The sequence below is a fragment of the Dicentrarchus labrax genome, unplaced genomic scaffold, assembly GCF_905237075.1.
Source record: "Dicentrarchus labrax unplaced genomic scaffold, dlabrax2021, whole genome shotgun sequence".
NCBI classification, from domain to species: domain Eukaryota; kingdom Metazoa; phylum Chordata; class Actinopteri; family Moronidae; genus Dicentrarchus; species Dicentrarchus labrax.
In genome coordinates, this window is record NW_026136714.1 from 20,253,383 (window position 1) to 20,265,604 (window position 12,222).

The 12,222-nt window shown below is 39.5% G+C and overlaps 1 protein-coding gene across 1 annotated transcript in view; it reads left to right on the forward strand.

Annotated features, from left to right (window-relative positions):
* Positions 1-10,810, forward strand: part of wdfy3 (WD repeat and FYVE domain containing 3) — an 85,922-nt gene extending 75,112 nt beyond the window's left edge. Inside the window, exons 53-67 of the mRNA XM_051421803.1 lie at positions 61-167; positions 355-508; positions 625-716; positions 801-1,013; positions 1,615-1,756; positions 2,669-2,823; positions 3,690-3,848; positions 3,960-4,139; positions 4,280-4,462; positions 4,831-4,924; positions 5,201-5,344; positions 5,816-6,076; positions 6,258-6,369; positions 6,457-6,654; positions 7,279-10,810. Of these exons, the coding sequence (XP_051277763.1) occupies positions 61-167; positions 355-508; positions 625-716; positions 801-1,013; positions 1,615-1,756; positions 2,669-2,823; positions 3,690-3,848; positions 3,960-4,139; positions 4,280-4,462; positions 4,831-4,924; positions 5,201-5,344; positions 5,816-6,076; positions 6,258-6,369; positions 6,457-6,654; positions 7,279-7,399 (2,315 nt within the window). The 3' untranslated portion in view covers positions 7,400-10,810. The remainder of the gene's footprint in view (positions 1-60; positions 168-354; positions 509-624; positions 717-800; positions 1,014-1,614; positions 1,757-2,668; positions 2,824-3,689; positions 3,849-3,959; positions 4,140-4,279; positions 4,463-4,830; positions 4,925-5,200; positions 5,345-5,815; positions 6,077-6,257; positions 6,370-6,456; positions 6,655-7,278) is intronic.
* Positions 10,811-12,222: the final 1,412 nt, after the last annotated feature.

Consider the following 12,222-nt stretch of genomic DNA (forward strand, 5'->3'; position numbering starts at 1 on the left):
TGAACTCTGTCAAAGTAGTGTTTTCGTTGTAACTGAATGTGGTGTTCTCTGTCCTACCAGGTGAAACCCCAGCATACCACTACGGCACCCACTACTCATCAGCCATGATTGTAGCCTCTTATCTAGTCCGGATGGAGCCCTTCACACAGATTTTCCTCAGACTTCAGGTTTGAATACCAGTTTTACATATGAAGATGGATGGTGTTTTTTTCCCCTGGACTCATGGAAAATATTATCGTCCAACAAAAAATATATTATTTTACTCTTGTAAGTTAACATTAAAGGCCTGCTGGTGCTCTCAAGTGTCTGTACCTGATGTCAAACCATCTGCCTGTGTGCTTGTGTGATTACCAGGGAGGTCATTTTGACCTGGCTGACAGGATGTTCCACAGTGTGCGTGAAGCTTGGCTCTCTGCCTCCAAACACAACATGGCCGACGTCAAGGAGCTCATCCCCGAATTCTTCTATCTACCCGAATTCCTGCTCAATTCCAACAACTTTGACCTGGGTCAGTATCAAGAAGCGTGGACAATAACAGCTAATTAAATTCATAGTCAAACTGACCGAGATAATTGAGTGCATGAATATTAATGCTCTGTCTGCCATCAAATTTTGATGTGCCAGGTGCCAAGCAGAATGGCACCAAGCTGGGTGACGTCATCCTGCCACCTTGGGCCAAGGGTGACCCCCGGGAGTTCATCAGAGTCCACAGAGAGGTAAGAAATGAACCCACTTATGTCAGTTCATATCAGAGTTTGAGTCAGTATACATTAACCTCTGTCTTGTCTTCCCGGCTGCAGGCATTGGAGTGTGACTACGTATCGGCCCACCTCCACGAATGGATCGACCTGATTTTTGGCTACAAGCAGCAGGGTCCGCCAGCAGTGGAGGCAGTCAACGTCTTCCACCACCTGTTCTACGAGGGTCAGGTGGACATCTACAACATCAACGATCCGCTCAAGGAGACGGCCACAATCGGCTTCATCAACAACTTTGGACAAATACCCAAACAGGTACGAGACTGGGAGTTTTGTGGGGTGATGGACTTGACTGTCCTATGTTCAGGCTGTGTTTGTCTTTTTATAATTTATCATAAAGAAAGACCTTGATCAGAAATTAAAGATACTGGTCGATGTCTGAACACTCAAAGCTTCCACAGTTGTGCTACTGTAGTAGTGCTGTTACTACTTAACTTACTACCACTACTACCATTGTCACTACTGGTAATATCATAGAACTGCTACGGGCTACTACTACTTCAGGCTAGATTAATGCAACAGTCTCATGGGCTGCTTGCAGGGCTGTTGTCTTTAAATCTTCCTAGAATGCAACAAGACATCGGAATTGTGGTTGTTTGCTTGCTGAGATGCAGTTTTCAATAACAGATTGAAAGTTATTCTTAAACAGATTCATCAGCCAGAACACCTCATGCCATTTTGACAACTTAAAGCATTGCCTTTTTAAACCCAATTAAATTTTGGAAACTTCAATTCAATGTGAGGATATTCTCAATTTTTCTCTTAGTGGAGAAACTTACCTACCACAGTCAAAATCTACCAGAATTTGGCTAATTCTAGATGTTAAAATCTGACTGTTGTTGTGTGTATGTTTCAGCTGTTTAAGAAGCCCCATCCTCCTAAACGTGTACGCAGTAAAGCCAACGGTGACATTGCGAGCATTCCTCCAAGCTCCAACAGTGACAAGATCTTCTTTCATCATCTGGACAATCTCAGACCCTCTCTAGCACCTGTCAAAGGTACATGTACACGTACACACACACAGTCACAAATATACACATATAGATATAGATATGATAGATATTTTTTTTTTTTTTTTTTTTTTTAACAAATCCTTTTTACTTCATACCACATTTCAAGACAGCATTGGCCACAAACAGTAAAGACTTAAAAGACAAAGCAACAAAAAAAAAAACAATATCACATTGATGACAGCTTGTAGCAGTATATTGTTCCTAGATACGTGCATATATAATATCGGGGGACATAAAAAAAAAAAAACAGCTGTACGGTACAAAGGTTGCATGCAGATTATTCACACTCAAGAGGAAAAAAAAGGGAAACAAAGGTTAAAGATTAGAATCAGTTGAAAGTATCACCTCGTGGGTGTGGGTGTGGGTGTGGGTGTGGGGGTGTGGGTGTGTGTGGTTCAGTATCAGAAAGCTGGGAAAGATTCTCCACATACTCAATAAAAGGGAAGCCAGGTTCTGTTCTGTTGTGTGATCCATCTTAAGTGATCCATCATTCAGACTGTATCTCAGCTTCTTTAGTTGGAGACAGACCATGGCTTCCTTGATCTATACTATAAAGGAGGGGGGACTGGTAGCCTTCCATATAGTTAGAATTAATCGTCATGCTAACAGTGAGGTGAGAGCTATAACATTTGACTGATATAAAGTGATGCTATATTCTGTTGTTGGTACACCAAATACTGCCATGTATGGGTTGGGTTATTGAGTTATTCACAAAAAGATCTTTAAAGAAAGTGACACCATTTTTAAATCATAAGCTACCTGCTGGGTCTATCCAGGCAGGGGTAAAGAGAGGGTTGATGTTATCGGGGTGAAGCCGAATGCTTGTTTATAGCCATTACTCTGTGCGTAAATCCCTTTAGACTCAGCACTCACATTTCTTTGTATTACTCTATCTAGAGCTAAAGGAGCCTGTGGGACAGATCGTGTGCACCGACAAGGGAATACTTGCTGTGGAGCAAAACAAAGTTCTGGTTCCCCCTACCTGGAGCAAGACCTTCGCCTGGGGCTACGCCGACCTCAGCTGCCGTCTGGCTAATTATGAATCTGACAAGGTCAATAACAGTTACTATAACAGCCACAGTTTCACAGAGACTTCTCAAGCACGCTCCTTTAATCTCCAGGCTGCAACCACTGCGTGTCACTGACGACCTCTGTGTTGCAAGTGGAGGTGCAATGTACTGTGTCATGACCTAATGTTCAGTGCTGTCATTTGGGTGCTCTTTTTTGTTGTTTTGTTAATGTGTATGGGTGTTTTTTGATCTTAAGAGGGTTGTGGCTTTTCAACACTACTACTTAATTGAAACATGGCCTACTGTAGGTTTCTTGCTTTTTTTCTCCTTGAAACTGAGACATGAATGTGAAAAATGATTAAATACAATGTTTCCCCCTGCTGGTGCTTGAATAAAAATGCACATTTCTTACAGACCCCTCAGTTTTGACTACAGCAGCCATTACAGAAGTGCTGCTAATGCAGTGGTACTGTTGTCTGTTACTTGAGCATTGTAGAGAGTAGAATCAAATTGTATCTCCCAGCAGACTAGTTACCAGACCAGGCCTGTAAACTGCCAAACACTTTATTTCTCTTTGGGACTGTGAAAAAAAGTGTACCAGTTTCTTAGCAATCATGCTCTACAACAGGTTCTTATACAGAAGCTTGCAGTTTTAGTATAAGCAACTCAAGGGTAGTTGGTTCTAGTTTAGTTTAGTTTATCCTGAATAGTGAATGTATTGCCATGCTCTCACTACACTTGTAAATCTTCTCTGGACTTCTAAAAGACATCGAATGTAAAGTAACCAGTTGCATGGTTGTTGATCGGGTGAAAGTGTTGGTTGTTAAGATATAGACAAAGTTAATACAGTCAGAATGGACCTCCATCTACATTTTCCAATCTTTGATCTAATCTTAATCTCATTTCAGGCGTTGGTGGTGTACGAGTGTCTGTCAGAGTGGGGTCAGATCCTCTGTGCCATATGTCCAAACCCAAAGCTGGTTATCACCGGTGGCACCAGCACAGCCATCTGTGTGTGGGAGACAGGAACCTCTAAGGACAGGGCCAAGTCACTTACGATGAAACAGGTAAAAACACAAACGCATATATACATACAAACTTAAAAAAGAAGTCATCAGTGACTCCCCTGCAGCCTTTAGCAAGAAAGTCCATCCAATGTCCTTACTGTTTCATCGTAGGCATTACTGGGCCACACAGACGCTGTAACGTGTCTGACTGCGTCATCGGCATACCACATTGTTGTCAGCGGCTCACGGGATCGAACCTGCATCATATGGGACCTCAACAAGCTTTCCTTCGTCACGCAGCTCAGGGGACACCGGGCGCCCGTCTCTGCTCTGTGCATCAATGAACTGACGGTGAGCTGGAGCATACTTTTCTCCTCTGTCACTTTAGATGGAAATATTAATAACATGTACTTTTACTCCAGGTTGATAAACATGAGCTAAGGAACAGAAGCTGTACATATGACATAAAGACATAATGTGTGTTTGTATAGGGGGATATCGTGTCCTGTGCAGGCACATACATTCACGTGTGGAGCATCAATGGCAGCCCCATCGCCAGTGCCAACACCTTCACAGGGCGCAGCCAGCAGATCCTGTGCTGCTGTGTGTCGGAGATGAACGAGTGGGACACACAGAACGTCATTGTCACTGGACACTCGGACGGTGTTGTCAGGGTAACCCAGCCCACTTTAGTCTCACAGAATTTCAGATATCCTACTGATAATACCTCATTGTGCACTCCTTTTTGAATCTGTTGTTGCTTGTGGTATCTGTTGCAGACAGAAGTATTCACTTTTGGGCTTTTGTCAATGTGTGTGCATGTGTATAGGTGTTCTTCAAAACAAGAATATAAGATAAGAAATAGTTAAAGAGTTATGAATAACACTATATTGGTTCCCTTCCTGGCAAGTTAAAGAGAGAGTTTGTCTGTATGTGTTATGGAGGAGCTAAACTTTAAATATATTTGTCATTTCACTCATACTGTAAATGTGCTGTGACGTAACTATGCTTAAATAAACCTTTCTTTAAATATCTCTTGTAGTTTTGGAGAATGGAGTTCCTCCAAGTGCCAGAAACCCCTGCTCCACAGCCAGTAGAGCCAGATGTGCCTGAGTGCTGTGGGGATGAGAAGATCGGTGAGTCCTACCCGGGGAAAAAACATATTAGAGCTGCAGAACCAAGTGAAGGCTGAGATTTTTTGCCAGTAATAAAGTGACATGTCCCAAAAGATAATAGGCTGACGACGTCCAACATCACATATTGCAGAAAAGTTGCATGGTTACTCTTGTGATTTGTGGATACTTTTTTTTGCCTGCTTATATTAATGTTTTGCACAATAAATTCACTATGAAAAATAACGTGTTATTGTGCAAAAACAGAACTAATAATGTAAACTTTTCTTCATCTCACAGAGGGTGGCGTGACTCACAATGGAGATGACGACAGCAGCGAGTCAGATGGAGATGAGCCGAGTCTGAGCCAGGAGCCCAAAGTACCACGCAACCCTTCAACAGGTGGAGGCAGTCAACCAGGCAGCACTGTCCACAGACCCAGAGGTACTAAACACACAACTCTTCTTATCAACACTTCATGGTTTAGTTCTCACTGTTTAGCTGATTTAGCTAAATAAAAGCTACTCAAGAATACAGATTCCAGCAGCTCTTTTGTCTGTCGCAGAAATTAATGTAAGTGGTGATAGCAGTATACTTTCAGTGTTACAGTCAGGGAAGGAAGACAAACTCCCGAAGAAATTACCCATAACTTTTGATATTGTTAAAATATAACTTTTATATTCTGAAAATAAAACATGCAGAAGCAGCTTTTAATCACTGATGCAAGCTCATCATGTTTAAATCACAGCTAAACCCATACAACATCATGCAAAGTTTCTCTGACCATATTTTTGCTTTATCATTCCATCTATGTACATCTTTATTTGTTGTTAATTGTAACGTAGCTTGTATTTCCAAAACATTTGTTTGGCTGAGAATGTAGACTTCCCTTTACAATCTTAACTTAACTTTAAGGTCCTTCAGCCCGAACGGGAGCCTCATGGTCGATGGACAGCAGCTCTGACGACTCTCACCGTTGGTCAGACACTCTAAGCATTGATGAGAAGGACGGCTTTGTGTTCGTCAACTACTCTGAGGGCCAAACTAAAGTCCCTCACCCTCATCTGGCTCATCTGGCTCATCCGGCTCATCCGGCTCATCCAGGCCAGAGCTCAGTGCCGCAGCCTCTCCAGCCCTCCGCACTGGATGCACGGACATATAACCAGCTCAGGACAGGTGGGTGTCGAGTGATGGTAAAAAAACAAATTTAAGGTTAAGAAAACACTGTAAAGAAACAAGGAGTTTATCAGGGGTTCTTTTCTGATTTAAAAAAAATAACCTCCACTGATCTGATGACAGTGGTAGCTGCATTGTTAAAAAGTTTCTTGTTTGACTGTTTATTTTTGTGTGCTCACAGGCTACAGATGGGAGCGCCAGCTGGTCTTCCGGAGCAAACTCACCATGCACACAGCGTTTGATCGTAAGGACAACGCTCACCCAGCTGAGATCACATCCCTCGCCATCTCTAAGTAAGTGTCTTGCACCAAGCGGTCAAAGATTCATATTTTATTTTTGTTTTGATTGATTCATCTTCCCTTTTAACACCCTGTCTTCAGAGACCACAGTAAGATCTTGGTGGGTGATGGTCGTGGTCGAGTCTTCAGCTGGTCAGTCAGCGACCAGCCAGGACGTTCAGCAGCCGACCACTGGGTGAAGGACGAGGTGGTTGATAGCTGCTCCGGCTGCACGGTTCGCTTCTCCCTCACCGAACGACGCCACCACTGCAGGAACTGCGGGCAGCTCTTCTGCCAAAAGTAAGTAGATTACAGCAGCAGTGCCCTTTTCACTGTACGTTAGTTTTCTACAACACATATCTACATACTGAAACACTAAAACAATTTGCATTTTTCATATAATATATGTTTATATTATTATTATTATTATATTATTATTATTAATATCTCCAATTCCTGGAGATTCATATTTTATGCAGTAAATATAGGTTTCTCAAGAAACCTTAAAAACATGTCTTGGAAGTTTAATGGGAATTAAAGTCAGACGTGGCTCTTACAGGGTCTGTTACTCAGACAATTTTTAATTAACATGTTAAGTTTCACCCGTTTGTTTCACCACCTTTTTTAACTGGAGTTCCCCAAGGCTCAATCCTGGGTCCTCTATTATTTTGTCTGTACATATTTTTAACCATTTGGTCATATAATTAAGATTCATACATGATTTTTCAGCATTATGTTCTATACAAGTTGACACACACTGGCTTTTATTGTATTATGTTATGTAAATAAGATAATAAAATAAATATATTTTATATTATGAAAAAATAAAAAAAGGATGTTTTTGCTATCATTATGGGTTAATGAGTGTAATTTCCTTTTTAGATTTGTTTAAAAATGTCCACCTTGTCTCACCTTGTTTTCCAGGTGCAGTCGCTTCCAATCAGAGATCAAAAGGCTGAAGATCTCATCACCCGTGCGGGTTTGTCAGAACTGTTACTATAATCTTCAACATGAGCGAAGTGTCGAGGACGGCAGCAGAAACTGAGCCTCACCTGCCAACAAAAGAAACCCCTCCTCCTGAGGACTCCTACCTGAGGAGCACTTCATTCCTCCATCTGCCTTGTTGTTTCCTCAACACCTCCAACATATCCCTTGAAATCCCCTTTATCCTCTCGTACGTCCAGTAACCACATGTACTGTAACACCCACTGACATAACTGTAACAAGAGGGAATGTCAGCTGTTTCATCACCACGGTGGTAAAGCTTAGCAAAGGAGGGGGGGAAACGAGGATAAAAGATCAAAAGGAAAAGGAAAAAAAAAAACCTCAATCACCACTTTTACCACCTGCACTCGACACCGGGAGGGGGAAAAAAATGCAGAAACACCCTTGATGCGGCACGCTTGAATCAATGACCCGCCATCGCAAGACGTAAAAAACTTGTTCATATTGTAAATACTTACCATGGCCTTTTTAACTCTAAGAGGAACAAACACAGAACAAAAAATAAGGTCAATGAGAAAAAACAACAAAAAAACAAATGCCTGTAACATAGCGTTGTGACTAACCACTCCTGGCTTTAAAAAAAACAAAATCGATTGTGTGTAGTCTGCGTCACGAGTCACAGCGAGTCCAGAGGAAAAACACGGAGGGGAGGAAGGGATATGAATGTCAATAATTAATGTCTGTGGGTTGACTTTACTAGTGGGTCTAGTTATGCAAAATTACGTATTTTCTTTTTAATTTCCTGATCATTTTCTGTTTTTGTTGTTTACAAAAATGTGATTTATTTTGTAAGTGTTGCCCACAGTGTCAAGCCATCACCATCAGAGAGATTTATTATCATTGTCTTTGCCTCTTTTTTTTTTTTTTTGCCAAATTGTTCTGATGTATCAATTATGATGATTTTTTTAAAAACCTATCATCTATTCTGTCCTTTATATGAATTCCCATTTGGGAGTTTTTGTTGTTGTTGCTGCTGTCTGATGACTGGACACATTATCATTTCATATTTTTATTTTCTTTTGAAACCATATCACCACTTATTTTGAGATTTTCTGTGTTTTGTCTAGAGAGAAAACATATGCTCATCATCTGTGAAAAAATACAAATTTGGTTAAAAGAAATAACGCACATGTAATATTGCTACACACTTATTTCCCGTCACATCTTTTTCATGCAGATTTATTTAGTTACTGTACAGCGTCAAAGCGGCTCTTTGAATGCACGCAAGAAAGGGATTCTTATTATGTATTGTTGTTATTTTCTTGTTGGTTTCTATTCAGTTTTGTTGTTTGCAGACCTTCAGTCTGACCCTGTGGCATTATTACAGCAGTTCAGTAAATGTTGCACTCCACACACTTTATCCTCAGTCCTTACAGAAGATGTTAAACTGCAGGAGCAGCAGCACCTTTTTTTTTAAGAGTCTGTTCAGTATAGAAAGAAATTGTTGGACATTGGAGAAGATGTAAATAATCAAGAAATTCTCTTAAATGGGGCAACATCCCAGCTCAGATTTTAAAGATATCTCTGGGTTGTTGGTTTTTTTTTTGTCTAAAGAGTCACATTTAGACAGTTGGGCAGACCTGCTGTTTGACGCTTTTTTCCCTGTTCATTGAGGTACAAATGCAGGGAAAATGTCCATAGATTTTGAGTGAGCACTGTAGCATGAGATCCACATCATAGTTTCATATTTCATTAACGGTGTACCCTGTTTTCCCCTTTTTACGTGCGTAATATCCTAATCAAACCAATCTAGTTGGTTTTGATGCCCAGGAACCGACTGAATACATCCAATACTAAAATCATTTCAACTCAGCGTGGATTTTTTATTTGTTTAGTTATCCTACTTTGTTGGCTGAAGATGTATTTAGTTAATAGAAAGTTTTGGTAAGATGAAATTGTTTTTAAACTCAAATCAGGTCAAAAATAGGTCAGATATATCAAGGAATTAGCTGTGGGTAAATCTATGAGGTTTAGTTTGTGCCAGAAATATGATTTTGTACATTTGTCAATGTTTCCCTCTGGTTAGGCTTCTGTTTTCCTGGTCATTCTCCCTCCTGTTGTAGGGATATTGTTGTTTAGTAGTATCTGATGCTACCACAAGGAGTCACCAAAGTAATGTAAACTGAGCAGTAAATGCAGGAAGACCTAAAAACAGGACACAGCAAAGATTTTTTGGCACAAATTGAACCCCATACAAGGCTGTCGTGTTAATGTTAGAGAGGTTTTATATGTTTTTCCGTTGTTTAACGTATCTTACACAACAGTTTGTCATGGACATGGTTAATTATTTCTCACCTCAACACTCATTGTTGTGATTTGGCAGGATGGCTGCAGCTGCTGGATTTCATAGTTGGCTAGAAAGAGAGTGTTTTTGTTTTTATGTACATGTTGTTTTATTTCATATGTCACCCCCACTCATCTCTCTTCATTCATATGATCATGTTTTGTTTGTGGTTCTGTGGGCAACAACTGTGCATTCAAGTGCTGCTTTCTTTCTTTCCCAGAGAGAACCTTTTTCTTTTTGTTTCCCACTAGTCTTCACAGAGTCTCAAACATGTAAAAAAAAAAAAAAAAACAAAGAAAAACTTTAGTATTCACCCCCACAGCTCCCTGATGTTATAATAATAATATGCACTCTTGTTATTGTCCTTCTTATATCATTCTGCATTTATGTACTGTAATTTAGCGTGCAATCATGCCACCTAGCTGAAAAGGCCGAGCCGGCTTCTATCAATCAAGAGTTCCTTTGCACCTTCATGTGTACAAAAAGAGAAAAGAGGAATCACAGGTTTTTATTGAATGCAGTTTTACGTTGTCGTTTTAACAGAAAGGTGCATTTCACAGCGGATAAATGAACTGTACAAAGTATTTATGCAATTATAACTGGTTTTAGATTTTTTTAATGATTATTGCGATTTCAGCAAGTTTTGTTACTTGTTGCATGTCTATTAACACAGCTGACTTTCTGTGTCAGTGCATTGTACATGTTCTCGGCATTATATTGTTTATTTTTTGGTTGGTTTTATTCTTTTTTTGTGTGTGTGGTTTTTTTTTTTGTTTTTTTTTTTTTTTTTTTTTTGAGGCATTGTCTGATGAGTTGTCCCAACAGACCGGTTTGTGTACAGAGCCAGAGATCGTGTCCCCAACTCTGGGTGGAGTTTTGTACTCTTTATGGAAACTATTAAGGACTAATGAGAGACAAAGAAGGAAAAAAAAAGAGAAATCCTGGATTATTTTGGTGGTCTTGTATTAGACTGCATTACTACAGTATCTGGTGTGCAATCTGTGATAGCTGAATGTTCCTTGTATATTTGTGTTCACTACATCCTACAGGAGAAAAACAGTAGAGTAATCCCCCCCTTACAGAAACAAAGTTACAATACTGCAATAGATCTGGTACTTATTCTTTTTAATTTCATTTCAATAAATAATTGCTGTTTACCACCAAAAACCAGACTCTGTTCTATTATTTTCAGTTTTGGGGTTAATGGTCCTGTTTCTTTTTCTTGATGTGTCAAGGAATCGCAGCACAAACACAAGTAAACTGTAAAGTTTCATTTATTGTACTGTTATTTCAGTCTGTTTGAAGTATTTAGTTGCATCTAGAAACTACAGGGGCCACAAAGTGCGTGAATGGTCCAACAATTGGTTTGTCCCTTCTGGGCTACTGTAGAAACATAGTGGTTCAACATGGAAGGCGGCCTGTAGATATGAAAGGGTCATTATAAGATATATATTATAAGATAACAAAAACACAATGATTCTTATTCTCAGGTTATTATACGCTAATGAAAACATACATATAAATATTATATTCCATGTTCACCAGTAGATCCTCCTCAGTGTTACACACTGGACCTTTTAAAGCTATTTAAATCATTTTTTTTGGTCTGGAGAAATCAAAAGTGACGGAGGGAATATGCAGAGGAAAATGGGCATCAATAAAACCCTGAAGTCATTAATGGGTTTCCAGTATTGCCCTTTAATTCAACACAACATGGCAATGAATGAGTCAACCAGTGTAGATAGACTGAACAGGAGAGAGAGAGAGACTCTCCGCAGCACCAGCAGACCTGTGTGAAATTACTACAGAAACACAGACTGAGACCGGAAGTTGTGTGATTTGTCTTTCAAAATAAACCATTCCTTCAAAGCACTATAGCTCAAATGACTACACTCAATAGGAGACGTTATTGAATTGATTGAACATAGAGCAGACCGGTAAATAAACTGTATTGTGGTCTATGAAATCTGCTGATGAAACACTTACCTTTAGATGTATTGAATTCTCAACATTAAAATGTTTAAGATTTTAACTTTAGAAAGTATCAATTCAATCCAATCCAACTTTATTTGTGAAGCACTTTAAAACAACCAACGTTGAACAAAGTGCTGTACAGGAGAATGAATAAGACATCATAAATAAAAGACATAACAGCTCACATGAGGTGCAAAATTACATATAAAATACAACAATAAAATGAAAAGACATAAAACATTAGTAAAAATAATAAAAAAAAAAAAAAAAAAAAAAAAAAAAAAAAAAAAAAAAAAAAAAAAAAAAAAAAAAAAAAAATAATAGCCCCGTGGGATTACTAAAATCCTAATGTAGTGGAGTAGAAAAGGAAAATACTCAAGTTCAAATTTTTTTTTTGATATTTGTGCTTTACTTAAGTACAGCACTTGAGTGGATGTACTTGATGGTTGTAACTTTCTATCACTAACCCGGCTACTGAAGAAAGAAGCGTAAATCTAAGTACTTGCAACTTATTCCTCCGCAAAGCTTTTACTTTGAAAGTCTGTGCCGGAAACGGTATGTCCTCAACTTGCCGACGTTGACGGTGTTTCGAGGGGGGCGGAGGG